General features: G+C 38.1%; 1 protein-coding gene across 1 annotated transcript in view; it reads right to left on the reverse strand.

The window, feature by feature from the left end:
- Positions 1 to 27,428, reverse strand: part of Elp4 (elongator acetyltransferase complex subunit 4) — a 207,245-nt gene that overhangs the window by 156,394 nt on the left and 23,423 nt on the right. Inside the window, exon 3 of the mRNA NM_023876.4 lies at positions 12,246 to 12,367. Coding sequence (NP_076365.2) covers positions 12,246 to 12,367 — 122 coding nt within the window. The remainder of the gene's footprint in view (positions 1 to 12,245; positions 12,368 to 27,428) is intronic.

A 27,428-nucleotide genomic window follows, 5' to 3' on the forward strand; every position in this document is an offset into this window, starting at 1 on the left:
AAACTTTTGAATAAATGTTTCATTATAAAGGCACCTAATTTCCTAAATATATCATAATTTGAAAAGATGGATGTGATAAAGTAAGGCTACCTTCTGCAGCTGTCAGTTTACAATGAAGAAGGTAACATTCTGAATGGCCTGGCCACTGAAGCCTTCCAGCCCTGGCTGAAGAAGGAACCTGCTCCTGTTTGGGTTAATCTTTATGCATCACAAACTGTCCCAGTCCAAGGATTTACTCTATGGCCCTGGATGGTGTGCTACTTTCTCCTTTCATAGCATCGCATACTTGGTCAAGTAAGTGGGACAATGGATATGAATAGTATATTTTATTTTAAATGGCTTTAGTTTTTGGAATTTCAAGTTACCAAGTGTTTTGAAAGTAAGAATTGAACACCTATTTCTTCTGAAAAAAACGAAACAAAACAAAACCCTATTTCTAATATTCCTAATTTGGATACTGTGGCTTCTTTTCAAGAATGATCAAACCCTTTCTTTCTAGCCATGTCCATAATTAAACTGCTTTTTCCGTGTATAATAATATCTAAGTAGTCATAACCATTCTTGTTTTTGGGTTGAAAATAACATTTTTAATAGGCATGGAATGTAACTCATAAAGTGGGTGCTTGCTTAGCAAAGCAGCCCTGGCTGCTGTCTCCGGTACCACAATGAAGGAGGTGTGCAGCCGTGCGCCTGGAAGCCCAGTGCTCTGAGGGGAGCAGGAAGGGAAGAAGACAAAGCCGTTCTCAGGGATGGTTTGGAGGCCAGACTGAGCTACATGAGTTCTTGTCTCAAAAATGAAATAAAATGAAAATTTTGGATGTAAATTTAGGGCTTCAACAAGTGCTTTAGCCTTTAGAAAGCAATCCCTAGATTGTTCATGGTAAATGTAGACATCTGGAATACCGTATCTTAAAAGCCTAAATGACTTGCAGATATCCCATCAGACTAAGAAATAATGTAGAAATCAGAGTCTAAGCTAAGATTCTAAATAAATTTCAGCCTGTGTATAATAAACATCACAGGCAACTAACTCTGTTGCTGACAACATTCTTGTGTCCACGTGGAAACTTCAGCTTTCATGTGTACTCCTGTCAAAGCAGCAGGACTCCCAGGAGGCAGGAGTGCAGGCTTCCTCTCCTTCACAGGCCTGCTTTCCGCTTGCCCTTTCACTTCCTTACTGGAAAGCCAATCCCATGCCATCTTTAAAAGCTGGCTACAAATGTAGGTCACTGGCAGCTGCACTGCACTTGTCCACATTTTCTTAGTATTTAGTTTGCTAGGAGAGCTCCAAGCTTGGCTGCCAGGGAAGGGCCTGGAATTCTAAATAAGTTCTCACAGTAGCCAGGGGCTGGGACAGAGTCACACCAAGGGTCAAACAACACAATTCTAGCTCAACAGAATCAGAGTATTAAACACTAAAAAGCAGATACATGGATGATATGTAGGAAGAAATAAAATGCTGACCAAGATGTAGAAGAAACCTTGTGATTTTGAGCTCTGCCTGCAAAGCAATGTCTAGTTTCTGTAAAGTTGTTATGCTCAAATTATATGGGTATAATAGTTTTAAGGAAATACAACAAATAATATAGAGGATGTAAAGTGCATGGAAAAATATTAAGGTACTGAGCATATGATATAAAGGCTGGATATAATTTATAATTATTTGGATTGCTTTCATCCTAAATCACTGTGATAAAAGTTTCCATTAAGGTAAAATTGTACAAAGATATATTGGACTCTTTTTTTTTAACTTCTTTTTGCAGTTTTTGGCAGAATGATGCCTGAGTCTGAGACATTTTGTATTCTTTCCATTCAGTCCTGCAGTTTAAAGAGCAGGGCACTGACCCTTCAGTGTTGTCACACTTTCACAGTGTCTTCTCAGTCATATAACACACAGGTGGTAAATAGAAATTTAAGCATCTGAACACCAAATTATCAGAAGGAAAAGAAAACTATAATAAATCAAATACTACATACATGTTTGGCAAAAATACTTCTCTCATTAATTCTTAAATAACTAGTATATTCCATTTCAATTTAAACCAAAGAATCGAATCAAGTAGATTTATGGTAAAATGAGGCAGATTTAAATAAATGCCTTCAATATTTGGGTAACATTTTTAGTATATAGGGTAATATTTTCAATTTACTAAGATAGTAAAGTTTTTACTTGTTAGCCTTAAATTCATGAGAAAGGATTATAAAGATTTTAATATTTTATTATATTCCTTCATTATTAAATATTCTGCTGCTATATTAATCCATCAAGCATAGCTTACTTTAAATAAGTATTACTTATTCTGTGATAAGTCATAGTAATGTCATTTCTTTTAAAATTTGAAAGAATATATTAAATATGAAAAGCCTGACCTTAATTTTAAATTGAACTATAAATTTCATGGTGATAAGATGTTAAATATACAGGATGCTACAAGCCTTTTTAAAACATCAAATTAGGATGCTCCAGACAGTAGTCACATAGCTGTTCTGATTACATATTTAAAAATTCACCATTCAATCTGGCCTGAAGCAATCCTGGCTGATGTTGGAGACAGGACATATTGCATTTTAAAAAAAATAAAAACAAGTCAAAAATTTATTGCAACAAATGAAAGGAAATCAGCCTTTCCTCCAGATATTACACACGTTCTGCTTCATGGACATCACTGATCTGGCATGCCATCATGAAGAAGTATGCAACTGAAGTTTTAACACTGAACTTGCTATAAAACGAATCAGCACTTACTTTTGAATATTTTCTTAAATTACACAGATATATCAACAAATGATATTAAACCTATAAAATGAATTTAATAGAAAATACTAGTATCTTCAACTTTCAAGGTTTATATGCATATATTATTTTCATTAAATGAAAAAACCTACTGCTAAATGTTTAAATATATTTTTATAAAAATGGATTTTTTTTTTTTTTTACTATTTTAGAAAAAATTCCTTAGGAAGTAAATTTTCTTGGGCAATACTCATCCATTAGGGTTGAGATTATCAAGAATATTCTTTTAGATAAAAAAATGTTAACTACGAAACACTTTCACTGTGTGTTTTTTAAAGATTTCACAACACCACATATACTGTTCTATAAGATTCACTAAGGGGTATAATTTCTCAAAGCTACATTTTAATGTCGGCTTCCTGAAGGAGCTCTGACTACAATAGGCATGAATATGTTCTCAAAGGATGATGGATAAATTGCTGGGTGGTTATATAATATATCTTCGGCAGCTGATGAGGCTTTTTATCTCTTGTCTTTCAGTTATACAGTTTTAAGATAATTATGGTCTATAAGATTGTCTTTCCTCTCTTCTTTGACCAGAAATATTTGCCTTGGTTATACGTTTGAGAAATTAGAACTAAGCAATTACCACATTATTTTTCTTGTACTGTATTTCTAAACACTGCTAATACCTTGATTTTGGTCACTCATTATTGAACCTTTAGATAACAATGAAGATTTAAGTATAATGATATTGGCGTTGGACAAAGCGAAATTCTAAAAAAAATACTATTTAGAAAACCTACTTACCTGTATCAATATTTAACATCTCAATTTATACTATAAAATATTTGTTTATTCTTTTCAAAGAGATACTAAAATATTTCTATATGGGTATTATAAAGTATATGAATAATTGAAACATTTGGCACTTACGCTTTTATAATCCATTATATTTTAAACACATATAAATACTAAGTGGACCACATTAAATATACATACATTAAAACACGTTTGCATTTTTCACAGGAGAGGAGAATGGTGTCTGTTTAAAACCAAATTCTGCTTCTTTTCCATATCAAATATAAGAAATATAAAAAATGAGATTCCTGAAAGTTTAGGAAATATTACTACGTATAAGAATCTATGCTAAATTGAAGAGGGCTGTATGAAATATAAGGACACAAATTAAAATATTTTAAAATGAATCATTAAATAATTCTATTTACCAAGAACAAAGTTAAATATACATACTACTTAATATAATCATTGAGTACACACACACACATACACACACACGGTTATTGTTAAACACAAATAATACTATTAAAATAAAAGTAATTTTTAATCTCATTTATTTTTATTGTATGCATGTGTGTATGTGTAGGATGTAAGTGTGGAATGTGTATCATGGAATCCACATGACAGTCAGAGGACAACTTTGTGAAGTAGGTTTTTCCCCTCTGTCTTTATGTCAGTTATAGAATTAAACTCAGGGCACCAGGCTTATGCAAGTACCTATCATTTCTGAACTGTCTGCTCCTTAAAAAACAAAAATGTATTATTAAAAGAGATAGGCAAGTGGCTACAAGAGTCAGGGAAGAGTACTTAAAGCTAATTTTATTCTAGGTTCAATTCTGGCAGTCTTTTCTTTTTTTGTGGTGGATAGATGTATAAAAATGTAATTGACATTGGAAGTATAAAACCCTTAGTAAAGTTCCATGGCCTTTAGAATGGATATCCAAATTCATAGAAATTCAATGGAAAGTACAGTTTAGGACTGGGCAAGTGTTTGTGCCTACCATAATCTAGCTGTGTGATGTCTTTATTTGAGTTTCTTACAATAGAGTGATTTTATGGGTTTTTTGTTTAAGTAAATAGTTTCTTTCCTAAAAACCATAATACCATACATTAAATTTTATTCTCCATTAAATATATTCTTGATAAATATTCAATTATAGAAAACAAAATTGGCATTTAAATAAAAATTACTTGTTCTGGGCTACTTATAAAGAAAAGAATTTCAAAACAAAGTACCAAATCTTCATGTTATAAAAGTATAACTAGGGGGCACAAGTCCCTTCCACTCGACTCGAGCCCCGGGCTACCTTGCCAGCAGAGTCTTGCCCAACACCCGCAAGGGCCCACACGGGACTCCCCACGGGATCCTAAGACCTCTGGTGAGTGGAACACAGCGCCGGCCCCAATCCAATCGCGCGGAACCTGAGACTGCGGTACATAGGGAAGCAGGCTACCCGGGCCTGACCCGGGACAAAAGCCCCTTCCGCTCCACTCCAGCCCAGGGCTTCCTGGCCAGCGGAGTTGCCTGACACCGGCAAGGGCCCCCACAGGATTCTCCACGGGATCCCAAGACCTCTGGTGAGTGGAACACAGCGCCTGCCCCAATCCAATCGCACGGAACCTGAGACTGCGGTACATAGGGAAGCAGGCTACCCGGGCCTGATCTGGGGCACAAGTCCCTTCCACTCGACTCGAGCCCCGGGCTACCTTGCCAGCAGAGTCGCCTGACACCCGCAAGGGCCCACACGGGACTCCCCACGGGATCCTAAGACCTCTGGTGAGTGGAACACAGCGCCTGCCCCAATCCAATCGCGCGGAACCTGAGACTGCGGTACATAAGGAAGCAGACTGCCCGGGCCTGACCCGGGACAAAAGCCCCTTCCGCTCCACTCCAGCCCAGGGCTTCCTGGCCAGCGGAGTTGCCTGACACCCGCAAGGGCCCACACAGGATTCCTCACGGGATCCTAAGACCTCTAGTGAGTGGAACACAACTTCTGCCAGGAGTCCGGTTCAAACACCAGATATCTGGGTACCTTCCCTGCAAGAAGAGTGCTTTCCTGCAGGGAATACTCTACCCACTGAAACCAAGGAGAGTGCTACCCTCCCAGGTCTGCTTATAGAGGCTAACAGAGTCACCTGAAGTACAAGCTCTTAACAGAGACAACTATAACAGCTAGCTTCAGAGATTACCAGATGGCGAAAGGCAAACGTAAGAATCCTACTAACAAAAATCAAGACCACTCACCATCATCAGAACGCAGCACTCCCACCCCACCTAGTCCTGGGCACCCCAACACAACTGAAAATCTAGACCCAGATTTGAAAGCATTTTTCATGATGATGATAGAGGACATCAAGAAGGACTTTCATAAGTCACTTAAAGAATTACAGGGGAGCACTGCTAAAGAGTTACAGGCCCTTAAAGAAAAGCAGGAAAACACAGCCAAACAGGTAGAAGTCCTTAAAGAAAAACAGGAAAACACATCCAAACAGGTAATGGAAATGAACAAAACCATACTAGAACTAAAAGGGGAAGTAGACACAGTAAAGAAAACCCAAAGCGAGGCAACGCTGGAGATAGAAACGCTAGGAAAGAGATCTGGAACCATAGATGCCAGCATCAGCAACAGAATACAAGAAATGGAAGAGAGAATCTCAGGTGCAGAAGATTCCATAGAGAACATCGACACAACAGTCAAAGAAAATACAAAATGCAAAAGGATCCTAACTCAAAACATCCAGGAAATCCAGGACACAATGAGAAGACCAAACCTACGCATAATAGGAGTGGATGAGAATGAAGATTTTCAACTCAAAGGACCAGCAAACATCTTCAACAAAATAATTGAAGAAAACTTCCCAAACATAAAGAAAGAGATGCCCATGATCATACAAGAAGCCTACAGAACTCCAAATAGACTGGACCAGAAAAGAAATTCCTCCCGACACATAATAATCAGAACAACAAATGCACTAAATAAACATAGAATATTAAAAGCAGTAAGGGAGAAAGGTCAAGTAACATATAAAGGAAGGCCTATCAGAATTACACCAGACTTTTCACCAGAGACTATGAAAGCAAGAAGAGCCTGGACAGATGTTATACAGACACTAAGAGAACACAAATGCCAGCCCAGGCTACTATACCCGGCCAAACTCTCAATTACCATAGATGGAGAAACCAAAGTATTCCACGACAAAAACAAATTCACACAATATCTTTCCACGAATCCAGCCCTTCAAAGGATAATAACAGAAAAGAAGCAATACAAGGACGGAAATCACGCCCTAGAACAAACAAGAAAGTAATCCGTCAACAAACCAAAAAGAAGACAGCCACAAGAACAGAATGCCAACTCTAACAACAAAAATAAAAGGAAGCAACAATTACTTTTCCTTAATATCTCTTAATATCAATGGACTCAATTCCCCAATAAAAAGACATAGACTAACAGACTGGCTACACAAACAGGACCCAACATTCTGTTGCTTACAGGAAACCCATCTCAGGGAAAAAGACAGACACTACCTCAGAGTGAAAGGCTGGAAAACAATTTTCCAAGCAAATGGTCTGAAGAAACAAGCTGGAGTAGCCATTCTAATATCGGATAAAATCGACTTCCAACCCAAAGTTATCAAAAAAGACAAGGAGGGACACTTCATTCTCATCAAAGGTAAAATCCTCCAAGAGGAACTCTCAATTCTGAATATTTACACTCCAAATGCAAGGGCAGCCACATTCATTAAAGACATTTTAGTAAAGCTCAAAGCACACATTGCACCTCACACAATAATAGTGGGAGACTTCAACACACCACTTTCATCAAGGGACAGATCGTGGAAACAGAAACTAAACAGGGACACAGTGAAACTAACAGAAGTTATGAAACAAATGGACCTAACAGATATCTACAGAACATTTTATCCTAAAACAAAAGGATATACCTTCTTCTCAGCACCTCACGGGACCTTCTCCAAAATTGACCATATAATTGGCCACAAAACAGGCCTTAACAGATACAAAAATATTGAAATTGTCCCATGTATTCTATCAGACCACCATGGCCTAAGACTGATCTTCAATAACAACATAAATAATGGAAAGCCAACATTCACGTGGAAACTGAACAACACTCTTCTCAATGATACCTTGGTCAAGGAAGGAATAAAGAAAGAAATTAAAGACTTTTTAGAGTTTAATGAAAATGAAGCCACAACGTACCCAAACCTTTGGGACACAATGAAAGCATTTCTAAGAGGGAAACTCATAGCTCTGAGTGCTTCCAAAAAGAAACGGGAGAGAGCACATACTAGCAGCTTGACAACACATCTAAAAGCTCTAGAAAAAAAGGAAGCAAATTCACCCAAGAGGAGTAGACGGCAGGAAATAATCAAACTCAGGGGTGAAATCAACCAAGTGGAAACAAGAAGAACTATTCAAAGAATTAACCAAATGAGGAGTTGGTTCTTTGAGAAAATCAACAAGATAGATAAACCCTTAGCTAGACTTACTAAAGGGCACAGGGACAAAATCCTAATTAACAAAATTAGAAATGAAAAGGGAGACATAACAACAGATCCTGAAGAAATCCAAAACACCATCAGATCCTTCTACAAAAGGTTATACTCAACAAAACTGGAAAACCTGGACGAAATGGACAAATTTCTGGACAGATACCAGGTACCAAAGTTGAGTCAGGATCAAGTTGACCATCTAAATAGTCCCATATCACCTAAAGAAATAGAAGCAGTTATTAATAGTCTCCCAGCCAAAAAAAGCCCAGGACCAGACGGGTTTAGTGCAGAGTTCTATCAGACCTTCAAAGAAGATCTAATTCCAGTTCTGCACAAACTATTTCACAAAATAGAAGTAGAAGGTACTCTACCCAACTCATTTTATGAAGCCACTATTACTCTGATACCTAAACCACAGAAAGATTCAACAAAGATAGAGAACTTCAGACCAATTTCTCTTATGAATATCGATGCAAAAATATGCAATAAAATTCTTGCTAACCGAATCCAGGAACATATTAAAGCAATCATCCATCCTGACCAAGTAGGTTTTATTCCAGGAATGCAGGGATGGTTTAATATACGAAAATCCATCAATGTAATCCATTATATAAACAAACTCAAAGACAAAAACCACATGATCATCTCGTTAGATGCAGAAAAAGCATTTGACAAGATTCAACACCCATTCATGATAAAAGTTTTGGAAAGATCAGGAATTCAAGGCCCATACCTAAACATGATAAAAGCAATCTACAGCAAACCAGTAGCCTACATCAAAGTAAATGGAGAGAAGCTGGAAGCAATCCCACTAAAATCAGGGACTAGACAAGGCTGCCCACTTTCTCCCTATCTTTTCAACATAGTACTTGAAGTATTAGCCAGAGCAATTCGACAACAAAAGAAGATCAAGGGGATACAAATTGGAAAAGAGGAAGTCAAAATATCACTTTTTGCAGATGATATGATAGTATATATAAGTGACCCTAAAAATTCTACCAGAGAACTCCTAAACCTGATAAGCAGCTTCGGTGAAGTAGCTGGATATAAAATAAACTCAAACAAGTCAATGGCCTTTCTCTATACAAAGAATAAACAGGCTGAGAAAGAAATTAGGGAAACAACACCCTTCTCAATAGTCACAAATAGTATAAAATATCTTGGCGTAACTCTAACTAAGGAGGTGAAAGATCTGTATGATAAAAACTTCAAATCTCTGAAGAAAGAAATTAAAGAAGATCTCAGAAGATGGAAAGATCTCCCATGCTCATGGATTGGCAGGATCAACATTGTCAAAATGGCTATCTTGCCAAAAGCAATCTACAGATTCAATGCAATCCCCATCAAAATTCCAACTCAATTCTTCAACGAATTAGAAGGAGCAATTTGCAAATTCATCTGGAATAACAAAAAACCTAGGATAGCAAAAAGTCTTCTCAAGGATAAAAGAACCTCTGGTGGAATCACCATGCCTGACCTAAAGCTTTACTACAGAGCAATTGTGATAAAAACTGCATGGTACTTGTATAGAAACAGACAAGTAGACCAATGGAATAGAATTGAAGACCCAGAAATGAACCCACACACCTATGGTCACTTGATCTTCGACAAGGGAGCTAAAACCATCCAGTGGAAGAAAGACAGCATTTTCAACAATTGGTGCTGGCACAGCTGGTTGTTATCATGTAGAAGAATGCGAATCGATCCATACTTATCTCCTTGTACTAAGGTCAAATCTAAGTGGATCAAAGAACTTCACATAAAACCAGAGACACTGAAACTTATAGAGGAGAAAGTGGGGAAAAGCCTTGAAGATATGGGCACAGGGGAAAAATTCCTGAACAGAACAGCAATGGCATGTGCTGTAAGATCGAGAATTGACAAATGGGACCTAATGAAACTCCAAAGTTTCTGCAAGGCAAAAGACACCGTCAACAAGACAAAAAGACCACCAACAGATTGGGAAAGGATCTTTACCTATCCTAAATCAGATAGGGGGCTAATATCCAACATATATAAAGAACTCAAGAAGGTGGACTTCAGAAAATCGAACAACCCCATTAAAAAATGGGGCTCAGAACTGAACAAAGAGTTCTCACCTGAGGAATACCGAATGGCAGAGAAGCACCTGAAAAAATGTTCAACATCCTTAATCATCAGGGAAATGCAAATCAAAACAACCCTGAGATTCCACCTCACACCAGTCAGAATGTCTAAGATCAAAAATTCAGGTGACAGCAGATGCTGGCGTGGATGTGGAGAAAGAGGAACACTCCTCCATTGTTGGTGGGATTGCAGGCTTGTACAACCACTCTGGAAATCAGTCTGGCGGTTCCTCAGAAAATTGGACATAGTACTACCGGAGGATCCAGCAATACTTCTCCTGGGCATTTATCCAGAAGATGCCCCAACTGGTATGAAGGATACATGCTCCACTATGTTCATAGCAGCCTTATTTATAATAGCCAGAAGCTGGAAAGAACCCAGATGCCCCTCAACAGAGGAATGGATACAGAAAATGTGGTACATCTACACAATGGAGTACTACTCAGCTATTAAAAAGAATGAATTTATGAAATTCCTAGCCAAATGGATGGACCTGGAGGGCATCATCCTGAGTGAGGTAACACATTCACAAAGGAACTCACACAATATGTACTCACTGATAAGTGGATATTAGCCCCAAACCTAGGATTCCCAAGATATAAGGTACAATTTGCTAAACACATGAAACTCAAGAAGAATGAAGACTGAAGTGTCGACACTATGCCCCTCCTTAGAATTGGGAACAAAACACCCATGGAAGGAGTTACAGAGACAAAGTTTGGAGCTGAGATGAAAGGATGGACCATGTAGAGACTGCCATATCCAGGGATCCACCCCATAATCAGCATCCAAACGCTGACACCATTGCATACCCTAGCAAGATTTTATTGAAAGGACCCAGATGTAGCTCTCTCTTGTGAGACTATGCCGGGGCCTAGCAAACTCAGAAGTGGATGCTCACAGTCAGCTAATGGATGGATCACAGGGCTCCCAATGGAGGAGCTAGAGAAAGAACCCAAGGAGCTAAAGGGATCTGCAACCCTATAGGTGGAACAACATTATGAACTAACCAGTACCCCGGATCTCTTGACTCTAGCTGCATATGTAACAAAAGATGGCCTAATAGGCCATCACTGGAAAGAGAGGCCCATTGGACACGTAAACTTTGTATGCCCCAGTACAGGGGAACGCCAGGGCCAAAAAGGGGGAGTGGGTTGGTAGGGGAGTGGGGGTGGGTGGGTATGGGGGACTTTTAGTATAGCATTGGAAATGTAAATGAGCTAAATACCTAATAAAAAATGGAAAAAAAAATAAAAGTATAACTACTGTTTACACCTTTACGGTTTGAAGCAATAATCTGAATATTTTTGATAAACGTTCCAAGTGGGAAAGAATATGTTATCATTAGAGCACACTCCTAAATTCAAAATACCCACAATGGTAGAAAGTAACACAGTGATTTCCTGAGGTTAGACAGAGAGTGAAACAGGGAGGTAGATGCTGGTTAAAGCACATAGAAATTTTGGCTCTGAGTAAATTCTGGTAGCACAGAGATTATAGCTGAAAATACTACAATGTTTACTTACAGAAAAAGTGATCTAAACCATTTTCACTACAACAACAATGACAACTAAAGTAGGTCATACCTGTGGGAATCATTTCACAGTGGACAAAATCACTGCTGTGAGTTTGAAGATAGCCAGGGTCTAGAGTGAGATCTGACTAGGAAACAAACAAACAAGCAAACAAACAAACAAAACAACCCACCTCAGCCAGGCGGTGGTGGCGCACACCTTTAATCACAGCACTTGGGAGGCAGAGGCAGGCGAATTTCTGAGTTCAAGGCCAGCCTGGTCTACAGAGTAAGTTCCAGGACAGCCAGGGCTACACAGAGAAACCCTGTTTCAAAAAAACAAAAAACAAAAAACAAAACAAAAAAAAAAAACAAAACTAAAAAACAACAACAAAAAAACAAAAAAAACAAAAAAAACAAAAACCAAAAAAACCCAAAAACCCAAAAATCCAAAAAACCAAAAATCCCACATTCTAGTAATGTGTCTAAATATAATTTGTAAAGACATGCCTTGCTTTTATGTACATTATTTTTCATGAAGCATTTAAATATATGTTGAATTACTATATTCTATACCTGTAAAATTTTGGCAGGATTTTCTTTGGCAGATGCAACCAACAGAGTATGCCCATTGATGATTCCTTCTGCCATGAAATACTTGAAGAGCAAAGGTGAATAGATATTATATTTATCCTCTTCTGTAAAAAAAGAAAAAAATTAAAAGATACATTAAAATCTCAGTATAATCATACATGTCTTTTACATTTCTTCCTCATTAAAACAAATACGTGATGTGAGGGTTAGATTATGTTTTCCGAAAGCAGAGAGCCTAAGAGAATTAAGAAGTGGATTTTTCAATACAGATTTCTTTATTCCAAAGATCACTCTGAACTACTGCACCACTCTTAAAAACAGAAGGATACGTATGCTTATAAAAGTTCAGATTTAAATTTTTAAAAATTAGTTGTATTACTTTAGATTATTATATAATTACATCACTCCCCCTACCCTTCCCTCCCTACCATATACCTCTCCTTGTTCTCTTTCAATCAGATTTAAATATTTTAATATGCTGCTTCTTTGATCCTGAGGAGCCTTGCAGGACCCCAAGAACATCTTGCTCCCCCATGGAGGCCTTGGGGTGGGGGGAGGTAAGATTAATCAGCTTAAAACTCTCCCCCAACAATGCATTTTCAGCTGGTCTTCCCTGGACACAACCTGAAGAGGTGAATTGAACTCAGCTCTGGGTTCTAAGGAGCCTTGCAGTACCCCAAAAGCATCCTGCTTCTCCATGAATACCTGTGGAGACTCAAGAACTACCAGATTGGAATATTGCTCCACCAATCCCTTGCCAGTGGTGCCTGCCTGAGGCAGAGCCAGCAGAGTCAGGGATCCTATCCTCCATTGTCTGGCTCATGGCTTCTCCCCACCCCCTTGCCCGGTTTTCTTAAGTCCTGCCATCATGGAAAACAGATGTCTAAAGGACAGCATAAAATCAGAATCAACAAGCAATATGGCACTACCAGAGCCTGGCTATCTATTCTGCTACAGCTAACCCTGGATATCCTAATGAAAATGAAGCACAAGAAGATGATCTTAAATCCAATCTTATAAAGATGATAAAGATCTTTAAAGAGGAAATGAATAAATCCTTTTAAAGAATACACGAAAATACACCCAAGCAGGTAGAAGCATTAAAAGAGGAGGCAAATAAAAATAAAGGAATACGGGAAAATATAAACAGGTGAAGGATATGAATACAACTCTCTAAGACCTAAAAAGTGAAATAGAAGCAATAAAACACACACACACACACACACACACACACACACACACACACACACACTGAAGCAATCAGAATACAGGAGATGGAATAGTGAATTTCAGGTGTAAAAGATACGATAGAAGAAATCAATATATTGGTCAAAAAATGCAAAATTTAAAAAGTTCATGTCAGAAAACATCCAGGAAATCTGGGACATTATGAAAAGACCATACAAGGAATGATAGGAGAAGAAGATGATTCACAGCTCAAAGGCCCAGAAAACGTCTTCAACAATATCATAGAAGAAAATATCCCTAACCTAAAGAAAGAGATGCCTATAAATGTACAAGAATTACAGAACATCAAGTAGACTGGACCTGCTACATAATAATCAACACATTAAATATACAGAGCAAAGAGAAAAATTTTAAAGCCACAAGGGAAAAGGCCAGGGAACATATAAAATCATAACTATCAGAATTATACCTGATTTCTCATCTGAGACTCGAAAGCTTTAGAAGGGTCGGGGCAGTGCTTGTAAATTCTAAGAGATCACCTAGCAGTCATCCTAGCAAAACATTCAGTCACCATAGATAGAGAAACCATTATGTTATATTCCATGATAAAACCAAATTTAAACAATACCTTTCTACTAAACCAGCTATACAGAGGTAACATACAGAGGTTACTAGAAGGAAAACTCCAACCCAGTGAGGCAAATTAAACTCAAGAATACACAGGAAATAAATAATTACACACCATTAAATCCAAAAGAAGAGAAACACACTACCACGAACCAATATCAAAATACCAGGAAGTAACAAACTGGTCATTAATATCTTTCTTTTTTTTTATTAATATCTTTCAACATTAATAGACTTAAATGGCCAGTAAAAAGAATAGGCTAACAAAATGAATACACAAAGAGAATCCATCACTCTGCTGTGTACAAGAAACATATCTCAGCAACAACGATAGTCATTATAGTTCTTCTTGGTAGATTTTTCCTTTGATGAGTATTTAGTCTCCTTCCTTATCTTTTTTGATAACTTTTAGGTAAAAGACCATTTTATTCAATATTAGAATAGCTACTCCAGCTTGTTTCTTGGGACCATTTGCTTGGAAAATTGTTTTCCAGCCTTTTATTCTGAGGTAGTATCTGTCTTTGACACTGAGATGGGTTTCCTGTATGCTGCTAAATGTTGGGTCTTGTTTACCTATCCAGTCTGTTAATCTATGTCTTTTTATTGGGGAATTGAGTCCATTGACATTAAGAGATATTAAAGAAAAGTGATTGTTGCTTCCTGTTATTTTTGTTGTTAGAGGTGGAATTATGTTTATGTGGCTGTCTTTTTGGTTTGTTAAAAGATTATTTTCTTGATTTTTCTAGGGTGTAGTTTCCCTCCTTGTGTTGGAGTTTTCCATTTATTATCCTTTGTAGGGCTGGATTTGTGGAAAGATATTGTGTAAATTTGTTTTTGTCATGAAAATATCTTGGTTTCTCCATCAACGTTAATTGAGAGTTTTTCTGGGTATAGTAGCTTGGGCTGGCACTTGTGTTCTTTTAGGGTCTGTATAACATCTGCACAGGATCTCCTGGCTTTTATAATCTCTGGTAAGAAGTCTGGTGTAATTCTGATAGATCTGCCTTTATATGTTACTTGACCTTTTTCCCTTACTGCTTTTTCTTTGTTTAGTGTGTTTGGTGTTTTGACTATTATGTGATGAGAGGAATTTCTTTTCTTATCCAATCTATTTGGAGTTCTGTAGGTTTCTTGTATGTTCATGAGCAGCTCTTTAATTTTAGGTTAGGGAAGTTTTCTTCTATAATTTTGTTGAAGATATTTATTGGCTCTTTAAGTTGGGAATCTGCTCTCTTCTATATCTATTTTCCTTGGTTTGGTCTTCTCATTGTGTCCTGGATTTCCTGGATGTTTTGGGTTAAGAGAATTTTGCATTTTGCATGTTCTTGACTGTTGTGTCTATGTTTTCTATGGTATCTTCTATACCTGAGATTTTCTCTTCTATCTCTTGTATTGGTGACGCTTGCATCTATGCCTCCTGATCTCTTTCCTAGGTTTTCTATCTCCAGAGTTGTCTGCGTTTGTGATTTCTTTATTTTTTCTACTTCCATCTTTAGATCCTGGATGGTTTTGTTCAATTCCATCACCTGTTTGGTTGTGTTTTCCTGTAATTCTTTAAGGGTTTCTTTTTGTTTCCTCTTTAAGGGCTTCTACCTATTTACCTGTGTTCTCCTACATTTCTTTAAGGAAGTTATTTCTGTCCTCCTTAAAGTTCTCAATCAGCATCATAATTCAATCCAAATCTTGCTTTTCCAGTGTGTTGGGGTATCCAGTACTTGCTGTGGTGGGAGAATTGGGTTCTGATGATGCCAAGTAGCCTTCGGTTCTGTTGGTAAGGTTCTTGTGCTTGCCTCTCGCCATCTGGTTATCTCTGTTGTTAGTCTTGCTGACTCTTGTCCCTCCTGTGGGCCTGTAAGCCTTCGTCAGCACTCCTAGAAAGACCAGCTCTCTCCTGGGCAGGGTTTGGGTGTGGAGGGCTGTAGTACAGCCTTAGCTCCAAGGTGCAAATGGAGACTGGAAAGATCCTGTTCCAGCTGCTCCCCTGTTCTCATGCCCTTTGCAACCCTGTCTGGTCCAGCTTTGGATAGTTATTGGAGAGAAATCCTGAGCTTAGGAGTGAGAGCACTCCTGGGAGACCAGCTCTCTCCTAGTAGGACCTGTATACAGAGGGCTGTGGAACAGCCCCAGCTCCCTGGTGCAGATGGAGACTGGAAGGATCCTGTTCCAGCCACTCCCCTAACCTTTCATCTTAACTCATACTAAAGTCAAATACAAAACAACAGAACTTTCATCTTACCCCTTGTACTACACTACTCAGAAATGATTCTACATGGATAACCAACTGAAATGTAAATGAAGCAAATTATCACAAAGACAATAAACATTTGTAACTTTAATGTAAACAAAAGTTTCTTAGGGCACACACATATAAACCATAACAGAACACCCTGGCAAGAGCTCTTAGCAAGTAAAGGCACTTGTAACCAAGTCTGAGGATCTTAAAGCAACCCCAGAGCTCATACAGTAGGAGTGTAGAACTCCTATAGATTGTCCTCTGACATCTCCACCAGGGTTTGCTTGCACATATACTCATATACACATAAAGTAAATAAATAAATTATAATTTTAAAAGGCTCAGATATGTAATTTTAGTACTCAGGAACCTGTAGCAGGAGGAATGCAAATTGGAGGAAAACTTGGGCTGCTAAGGGAAATCCTCAGGACAGAATAAAACAAGCAAACAAACAAAAAATAAAACAACAACAGGATTAAAACCAAAACCCCCCCTGCAGACTGTAATATTTGCAACAAATACATGCCTGACACAGGATTAGTACTCAAACTATCTACTACAGAAATAATCACAAGTTGTGAAGACACTGTTCACAAAATATACGTATGGATGGCTAACAGATTACAAGATGTTTAATCATAATATTAGCATCAAAAGATGCCATTTGATTTTGAGAAGTCATTATATTTCATGTAAATGTAATTTAAATACAAATTATTGCAAGAACATAGAACAAAATCCTGCATTACCAATGGCAGTGGAAGAGAGTATACATACTTTGGAAAATAGTTTGCGAGTCTCTGATGAAGCTAGGCAAGCACTTATTATAGGTCTCAGTAATTTTTAGTGAGATTAAAATACAGGTTCAGAAAAAAAAAACAATAAAAATGCTTGTAGTAGCTAAACTTTGGAAACAATGTGTCTGTTAACTAGAGAACAAAGTGACAAGTAATATATTCATAAATTGAATTCCAAGAAAGAACAAAAGGTGATACACACAAGCAACAACATAGATGAATAATAACACACGCTGTGAAAACACTCAGACCTAAAAGAATATACAGAATATGATGACGCTTATATACTATCCTAGAGATAATAAAACTGATCTTGAGAGATAGAAGGAAGATTTTGGGTGTTTGGAGCCAGGGAATTGGTTCAAGCAGATATTTTGGAGTGATAGAAATGTTTTATATCTTGAATGTGCTTGTTATGTGAGTATACATTTGGAAGAAGTCACTAAAATAGTACACATGAAATATGTATATATTGTTAAATACAATTTTAATTAAAGTTGACTAAACAATTTTATAAGGTGTAACTAAAATATCACACATTCAGTTATTCATAAATCTGCTCAGCATACTACCATGGAGTAAATCCTTGATCAAGGTATAGTGGACATAATGGATTAGCTGTATATATTAAAGGATATAGCTAGTTATTTAAGACTATCAAAGTGAAAATCTTCATATTTTAAAGTCAAAATATAAGCTTTACATGGATAGATAACATTTTATAAGAATCTCAGTGTGTCAAGGAGAAGGAAGGTGCCTGTGGTAGTCTGCATTACTTACAGGTGACAGGTGAAAATCTGAAGTGTGGGTGTGTTGAGTAACTCAGTTATAATGTGGTGGAAATGTCTAATGCTAACTTTTAAGAATTTGCCCCCACTTAACTTTTCAACAAAGTAAAAATTCACATTTTTAAAAACTTCAAATAATTATTCTTAAATCAGGTTACAAGAGCAAGTGTTTAAACTGAGGTTATTATAAGTCAAAGATGTAAGAAATAAACCTGATAAAAATTTAATTTCCAAGTTAATTATTTTGAAATGGGAAATTTAACCTTTAAGAATTCCATTCACCATCCCACTATCCTCGTAGAATCATAGTTAAAATGTTCATGTATTTTCATATTGTACCTTTTCTGCATGTGTTTCCTTACTTGGTTACAATTACTGATATTCATACCCCATCTTTCTTCACATACATCACATTCCTTGTACTCTTATAGCTTAAAGTTATAAAACATCTCAGCAAGTTGATGTCATATGTATTTATCCATCTTGCTGCCATGGATTTTCCTGTTGCCCTCAGGCTTTTGTTGCTGTTAAAAGCAGAAGCATAAGAGTAACCCAAACCTGTTCATGACCGACTTCAAGATCTCATTGTATTTCTATACCAAATGTGGCCTTCTTGGTTTTCAGAAAGTCAAGACTTATATGTGACATCTTTTTTCTTTTTTTCTTCCTTATACACCTGACTCTTCATCCTGAAAATTCTGCTGAATTTAATTTCAAAATATTTCTGGAATTTAATTACCTTTCTTGGCCAGGCGGTTGTGGCGCACACCTTTAATCCCAACACTTGGGAGGCAGAGGCAGGAGGATTTCTGAGTTCGAGGCCAGCCTGGTCTACAAAGTGAGTTCCAGGACAGCCAGGGATATACAGAGAAATTCTGTCTCAAAAATCAAACAACAACAACAACAACAAAAATATTAATCACCTTTTTTCATACTGTTGCTTCTCTTAGATATGTTGCAAATCTCTTGCCTGGATTACTACAACTGCCTCTTAATTACTCCATTGACTCAAATCTTTTTTTTTTTTTTTTTTTTTTTTAGATATTTTCTTTATTTACATTTCAAATGCTATCCCAAAAGTTACCTGTACTCCCCCCTTCCCCCTGCTTCCCTACCCACCCACTCCCACTTCTTGGCCCTGGCATTCCCCTGTACTGGGACATATAAAGTTTGCAAGACCAAGGGGCCTCTCTTCCCAATGATGGCCGACTAGGCCATCTTCTGCTACATATATAGCTAGAGACACGAGCTCTGGGGGTACTGGCTAGTTAGTTCATATTGTTGTTCCACCTATAGGGTTGCAGACCCCTTAAGCTCCTTGGGTGCTTTCTCTAGCTCCTCCATTGGGGGCCTGTGTTCCATCCAACAGATGACTGTGAGCATCTACTTCTGTATTAGCCAGGCACTGGCATAGCCTCACAAGAGACAGCTATATCAGAGTCCTTTCAGCAAAATCAAATCTTTTAAAATACATTTGTTCCCCAACAGCGGTTCCAAGAGCATCACCACACTGGGTGCCTGAGACCACATACTATCCTAGCCTATAGGTGGTGCATGTCCTAATACCTATGCCACCATGCATATGCATTTATAGATTCCTATCTAAGTCAAGAACACTGAGAGATTAACAACATTAACTAACAACAGAACAAGTATCACATATACTTTAATAAAGTCATGTGACAAGGATCTACCTGTTCTAAAATATCTTACTGCTTCACCTCTTCTCTTAAAGAAAGCACTTCACAACTTTTCTTTAGCATATTTAAGTTGTAGGTTTCAGTAGTCTTGTTTTCTGGAGGCCTTTATTAAGTAAAATTAGGGTTACCTGAATATAAATACTGTGATACTATGACTGACAGTCACTGTGATAACTATTAAGTGATTAATGGGTGGGTAGCATATGGTGTATGGCTCTGCTGAAAAAATGAGGGACTCATGTCCCCGGCACCTTGTGGTGGGGACAGGATAAGATTTTATCATGCCCCTCAGAACAGCATGTAATTTCAAATTCATTAATTGGTAGAGTTTCCATTTAATCTTTTTGGACCATATGAGATTGATGCTATTTTGTGGGAGGTGAAAGAGAACATAAAGGAAACTACTATGGAAGAAAGCCAACTATTTTATTACTGTAGGTAAAAATATTTCTGGTGGTTCTCTTTTTGTTAAGGGTAGAAAGAACTAAGCCCTTTAAGCTGGTCTACAGGCTCTGTATCATTGTGACCAAAGAGGAGAGCTTAACACACATAAATAAATGTATGCATGTTACAAGGTGGAGTAAAAAACAAGGCACAGTCTGCCTTTAAAATGTATATAACTGCCATTTAACAACTTTTCAGTGAAGAAACATACTATTCAAATGGAAAAATAAAAATATATGAAAATTAAGATCACAATAAAACAGAGAAGCAAAGTCTCAAAGCTGAGCAGGTTGTGTTTGTATTCTTCCTCAGCTGCCCTCTCTTTTGATACTGTTGCAGGTACACAAAAGATAGTCATTGTGAAAGCATCCTGCTGATTCTTGCAAGACTGTTGCCCAATTCCCAGAAATTTCTCCAAATTAATTCCCAAGAAGCTTCCCTCAAAGTGCTCTTGAACACCCAGACATATCAGCTTCCAAGCTACAAAACTGCAATTTCTCCATAGAGCTAATGGGTGACTATGACAGTAAAGGCACTCGGTACAGAAGCCTAGTGCCAAGCACATGATATATATGTACAGAATCTGTATTACTAATCAAGAGAGATGTGACAACAACAACAAAAAATTGGTCTTATATTGTGAATCAGCCACATATACTGTAATGTACCTAAACACAGTCTTAAACATAGAGAGACAGACAGACAGACAGAGAGAGAGAGAGAGAGAGAGAGAGAGAGAGAGAGAAACATGTGGTCTATAGATCCCCTTTATTTTTTCAGTCCTATCAGTCAGGAAAAACTAATATGTGGACAATCACCTACTTCAGGATTAGCAAAAACCCTAATTTCATCATGCTGAAAATGATCAATTTGTGAAGTAAATTTTGAGGTTGTTCAATAGTATTTGATTAATCTACTTAGTGAATTGCAAGAATACTGAGCAAGTACAGCTGATGAGGTGAAACTGCCAAAACACAAATGCAATTTGGCCTGAACATATCACTTAATTCTTAGTTTCAACTGGACATATGACCATAAGACAACATTGTCAGATTTAGGACTTAAAAGTCATGTCCAATTGTAGCTTGGGTATTCCAAGCTTTTGGGCTAATAGCCACTTAGCCGTGAGTGCATATCATGTGTGTTTGTTTGTGATTGGATTACCTCATTCAAGATAATATCATCCAGATCCATCCATTTCTCTAAGAATTTCATAAATTTATTGTTTTTAATAGCTGCTTACTACTCTACTGTGTAAGTGTACCACATTTTCTGTATCCATTCCTCTGTTGAGGGACATCTGGATTATTTCCAGCATCTGGCTATTATAAATAAGGCTGCTATGAACATAGTGGAACATGTGTCCTTCTTACTGGTTGGAGCATATTCTGTGTATAAGCCTAGGAGTGGTATTGCTGCATCCTCTGGTAGTACTATGTCCAATTTTCTGAGGAACTGCCAAACTGATTTCCTGAGTGGTTGTACCAGCTTTCAATCCTACCAGCAATGGGAGAGTGTTCCTCTTCCTCCACATCCTCGCCAGCATCTGCTGTCACGTGAGTTTTTGATTTTAGACATTCTGACTGGTATGAGGTGGAATCTCGGGGTTGTTTTGATTTGCATTTCCGTGATCACTAAGGATGTTGAACTTTTCTTTTAAAGTGCTTCTCACCCATTCGATATTCCTCAGACTTTGTTTAGCTCTGAACCCTATTTTTTAATAGGGATATTTGGTTTTTTGACTTCTTGAGTTCTTTGTATATATTGGATATTAGCCTGCTATTGGATTTAGGATTGGTAAAGAATTTTTTCCCAATCCGTTGGTTGCCTTTTTGTCTTATTGATAGTGTCCTTTGCTTTACAAAAACTTTGCAATTTTATGAGGTCCAATTTGTTACATCTTGATCTTACAGTACAAGCCACTGGTGTTCTGTTCAGGAATTTTTTCCGTGTGCCCATATGTTTGAAGTTCTTCCCCACATTCTCCTCTATAAGTTTCAGTGTCTCTGGTTTTATATGGAGGTCCTTGATCCACTTAGACTTGAGCTTTGTTCAAGGAGATAAGAATGAATCAATTCGCATTCTTCTACATGCTAACCACCAGTTAAGCCAGCACCATTGATTCGCAAAACATGAAACTCAAGAAGGAACACCAAAGCGTGGGTACTTTGGTCTTTCTTAAAAGGGGCAACAAAATACTCATGGAGGTAGTTACAGGGACAAAGTGTAAAGCAGAGCCTGAAGGAATGGCCACCCAGAGGCTATACCACCTGGGGATCCATCCCCTAAACAGCCACTAAAACCAGACACTATTGTGGATTCCAACCAGAGCTTGCTGACTGGAGGCTAATATAGCTGTCTCCTGAGAGGCTCTGCCAGTGCCTAACAAATACAGAGGTGGATGCTCACAGCCATCCATTGGCCCGAGCTTAGGGTCCCCGATGAAGGAGCTAGAGAAAGTGCCCAAGGAGCTGAAGAGGTTTGCAGCCCCATAGGAAGAACAACAATATGAACTAATCAGTACCCCCAGAGCTTCGCGGGACTAAACCACCAACCAAAGAAAACACATGGTGGGACTCATGGCTCTAGCTGTATATGTATCAGAGGATGGCCTAGTCGGTTATCAATGGGAGGAGAGGCCCTTGGTCCTGTGAAGGTTCTATGCCCCAGTATAGGGGAATGCTCGGGCCAGGAAGAGGGAGTGGGTGGGTTGGTGAACAGGGGGAGGGGAAAGGAATGGGGGTTTTCGGAGGGGAAACTAGGAAAGGGGATAACGTTTGAAATGTAAATAAAGAAAATATCTAATAAGGTTTTTTTTTTTAAATCCATCTCTATAGATAGGTGAATGGAAAGATTTACTCTCCTTAAAGCGAACTGTTTATTAAATTATCTATATCTATATATGTATCTCTGTATCTCCAACTCCCCCCCCCCCCCCCGGATATAACATTGGCAGACAATGTTAGCATGGAGACATATACACTAAAGCATCTTCAGAAGAGTGTGCGTGAGATGGAGAAGGGAAACAGAAGTATGTGAAGAGAAAACTGGAATATTTATCTTGAAGGAAGAGTCCCAAGAACAAAGTAGAGCTGCCTTAAATATTGATGGGCTATACTGTAGACATAGACTATGTATATGTTTTATGTCACTGAGGTAGAATAAGGCCTGGTGGGTAAGAGAAACAGGCTTAACTTTTTTACTCCACAATAAAAAATTTCCAGTGATCTGCCCCATCATTCCAAGTAAAGTTTTGTCAAATCTACTTCTCATTATTTTATGCTAGTGTATGTTGCTAGATATCTAAATATTTGTATCTGTCTACAGCAACTGTGATGGTTAGTGTTGCTTGCCAACTTGACATAATCTAGAATCACTTGGGAAGTGAGTCTCAACTGAGGGTCTAAGTAAACTGGGTTGTCCTGTGAACATGTCTATGGAATTTCTTCCTGATTATGTTAACTAGGGTAGCAAGGCCTGCCCTTTGTGGACAATACTTGAAAAGGTGGAGAAAGGCAGTCTTATGAGAACAGTTTTTGAGACAGGATAGACTCAGGTGAAGACAGAATGAGCCACAGAATGAAAAGGAGGCATAAGATTAGAACATAGTGCCAAAGTTAGTATGAGTCTAAGCAAAGCAATTCAGCCAGAAGCCAAGAGATGCTACATTGAATCAGTCAGATTGGAAGATTACATTGAATGGAGACTAAAAGCTAGGCCTAGGAACGGTTAGAACAAAGAAATGTTCTGGGCTTAACACAAGCCTTTATTCATGCAACTTGAGTATGGCTCTCATCTAATCCTTCCATTAGAGGAAATAAAAAGGACATTTATACCTTTCTTTCTTCAGAGACTTGAAGTTCCTTTCATAGAGATCTTTCACTTCCTTAGTTAGAGTCATACCAAGGTATTTTATATTATTTGTGACTATTGTGAAGTATGTTGTTTCCCCAATTTCTTTCTCAGCCTGTTTATCCTTTGTGTAGAGAAAGGCCACTGATTTGTTTGAGTTAATTTTACATCCAGCTACTGCACAGAAGCTGTTGATCACGATTAAAAGTTCTCTGGTGGAATTTTTAGGGTCACTTATATATACTATCGTATCATCTGCAAATAGTGATATTTTGACTACTTGCTTGCTAATTTCCAGGAGAAACAACCAACACTTCTGGTCTCCAAGGACAACTGCATTCATATGCATGCCACACACATACATATAGTTATAATAAAAATAATCTTTTCTAAAAATGGAAATGCATATACTGCAGAAATCGGTATATAGAATGGGGCCATTGCTGTGCAAATTTGGGAAGTGTTTTTAAATGGAGATGTAGAAGACTTTAGAACTTTGGGCTACAAAGGCATTGAATGATGTAAGCAGAACTCAGTAGGCTGTTCTTATGGGAAGTTGAATGATAAAGATGCAGAGAAGTATGTGAATAGTGGAGGCATGACTCAAAAGGTTTCAGAAAACAATGACACTACTGGGAACTGGAATAGGATCACTTGTGTGATATTTTGTTCAAAATACTGGCTGCTTGAGTTGGGTTAGCACTTAAATAGTTACTTGTTGTCTGTCAATTATATCTTGGGTATTCAGAGCTTTGGGGCTAATATCCCCTTATCAGTGAGTACATACCATATGTGTTCTTTTGTGACTGGGCTACCTAACTCAGGATGATATTTTCTAGTTTCATCCATTTGTCCAAGAATTTCATGAATTCATTGTATTTAATAGCTGAATAGTACTCCATTATGTAAATGTACAACATTTTCTGTATCCATTCCTCTGTTGAAGGACATCTGGGTTCTTTCCAGCTCCTGGCTATTGTAAATAAGGCAGCTATGAGCATAGTGGAGCATGCGTCCTTCTTATATGTTAGAGCATCTTTTAGGTATATGCTCAGGAGTGGTATAGCTGGGTCCTCAGGTAATACTATGTCCAATTTTCTGAGGAACCACCAGACATATTTTCAGAGTAGTTGTACGAGCTTTCAATCCTACCAGCAATGGAGGAGTGTTCCACTTTGCCCACATCCTTACCAGCATCTGCTGTCACCTGAGTTTTTGATTTTAGCCATTCTGACTGGTGTGATGTGGAATCTCAAGGTTGTTTTAATTTGCATTTCCCTGATGACTAAGGATGGTGAACATTTCTTTACGTGTTTCTCAGCCATTTGATATTCCTCAGTTGAGAATTCTCTGTTTAGCTTTGAATCCCATTTTTAAAATAGGGTTATTTGGTTCTCAGGATCTAACTTCTTGAGTTCTTTGTATATATAGGATATTAGCCCTATATCTGAAGTGAAGTAAAGATCTTTACCCAATCTGTTGTTTGCTGTTTTGTCCCATTTACAGCATCCTTTTCCTTACAGAAGCTTTGCAATTTTATGAGGTCCCATTTGTGGATTCGTGATCTTACAGCAAAGGCCATTGGTGTTCTGTTCAGGAAAAATTCCCTGTGCCCATGTGTTCAAGGCTTTTCCCAGTTTCTCTTCTATCCGATTCAGTGCATCTGGTTTTATGTGGAAGAGCTTGATCCACTTGGTCTTGAACTTTGTACAAGAAGATAGGAATGGGTCAATCTGCATTTTTCTACATGCTGACCTCCAGTTGATCCAGCACCATTTGTTGAAAATGCTGTGTTTTTGAAAGGATGGACTATCCAGAGACTACCCTATCCAGGGATCAATCCCATAATCAGCCACCAAACCCAGACACTATTCCATATGCCAGCAAGATTTTGCTGAAGGGACTCTGGTATAGCTGTCTTGTATGAGGCTACGCCAGTGCATGGCAAATACAGGAGTGGATGCTCACAGTCATCAATAAGAAGGAACACAGGGCCCCCAATGGAGAAGTTAGAGAAAGCACCCAAGGAGCTGAAGGGGTCTGCAACCCTATAGGTGGAACAACAATATGAACTAACCAGTACCCACAGAGCTCGTGTCTTTAGCTGCATGTGTAGCAGAAGATGGCCTAGTCGGCCATCATTGGGAAGAGAGGCCCCTTGGTCTTGCAAACTTTATATGTCCCAGTACAGGGGAATGCCAGGGAGAAGAAGTGGGGGTAGGTGGGTAGGGGAGCAGGGCAGGGGGAGGGTATAGGGAACTTTTGGGATAGCATGTGAAATGTATATAAAGAAAATACCTAATAAAAAAATTATGGTTAAATGTGGAGAGCTGTGCCGCTAGCAATCGCCATTATAAGATGGCGCTGGCTTCTGCTGTGCCTAACTAGTAAACAAGCCTTGTACACAAGTGTGAGAGTGAACTCACACCTAGTCACTGCCCATCTCAGGGCGTAGTAATGAGGTGATGGGCGAGCAACAAATCAGGAGCTGACATGCCACATCAGGTGCTGAAACGCCACGCTGAGGGCTATATAAGCAGCACCATTTTCCGGGGTCTGGGTCTTCCCTCCTTAAGAAGCAATAAAGCTTGCCGCAGAAGAATCCGGTTGTCAGAGTGTGTTCTTGCCTGTGAGAACGATAGCTCGGGACAGTTAAAAAAAAATAAAATACTGTCTTTTTCCCAATGGATTGCTGTAGCTTCTTTGTCAAAGATCAAGTGACCATAGGTGTGTGGGTTAATTTTCAAGTCTTCAATTCTATTCCATTGATCTTCCTGTTTGTCCCTGTACCAATACCATACAGTTTTTATCACTATTACTCTGTAATACAGCTTGAGGTCACAGATGGTGATTCCTTTAGACATTCTTTTATTGTTGAGAATAGTTTTTGTTATACTGGGTATTTTGTTATTGGAAATGAATTTGCAAATTGCTCTAATTCTATGAAGAATTGATTTTGAATTTTGATGTGGATTGCATTGAATCTGTAGATTGCTTTTTAGAAAGATAGCCATTTTTACTATATTAATCCTGTCAATCCATGAGCATGGGAGATCTTTCCATCTTCTGAGATCTAAGATTTCTTTCTTCAGAGACTTGAAGTTGTTGTCATATAGATCTTTCACTTCCTTAGAGTCACGCCAAGGCATTTTACATTATTTGTGACTATTGTGAAGTGTGTCCTTTCCCTAACTTCTTTCTCAGCCTATTTTTCCTTTGAGTAGAGGAAGACTACTCATTTGTTTGAGTTGATTTTATATCCAGCCCCTTTGCTGAAGTTGTTTTTCAGGTTTAGAAGTTCTCTGGTAGAATTTTTGGGGTCACTTAAATATATTATCTATCATATCATCTGCAAATCATGACATTTTGACTTTTTCCTTTCCAATCTGTATCCCTTTGATCTCCTTTTGTTGTCTAATTGCTTTGGTTGGGACATTGAGTACTATATTCAATAGGTCGGGAGAGAGTGGCCAGCCTTGTATAGTTGCTGATTTCAGTGGAATTGCTTCAAGTTTGTCTTCATTTACTTTGATGTT

Source organism: Mus musculus, chromosome 2, assembly GCF_000001635.26.
Source record: "Mus musculus strain C57BL/6J chromosome 2, GRCm38.p6 C57BL/6J".
NCBI classification, from domain to species: domain Eukaryota; kingdom Metazoa; phylum Chordata; class Mammalia; order Rodentia; family Muridae; genus Mus; species Mus musculus.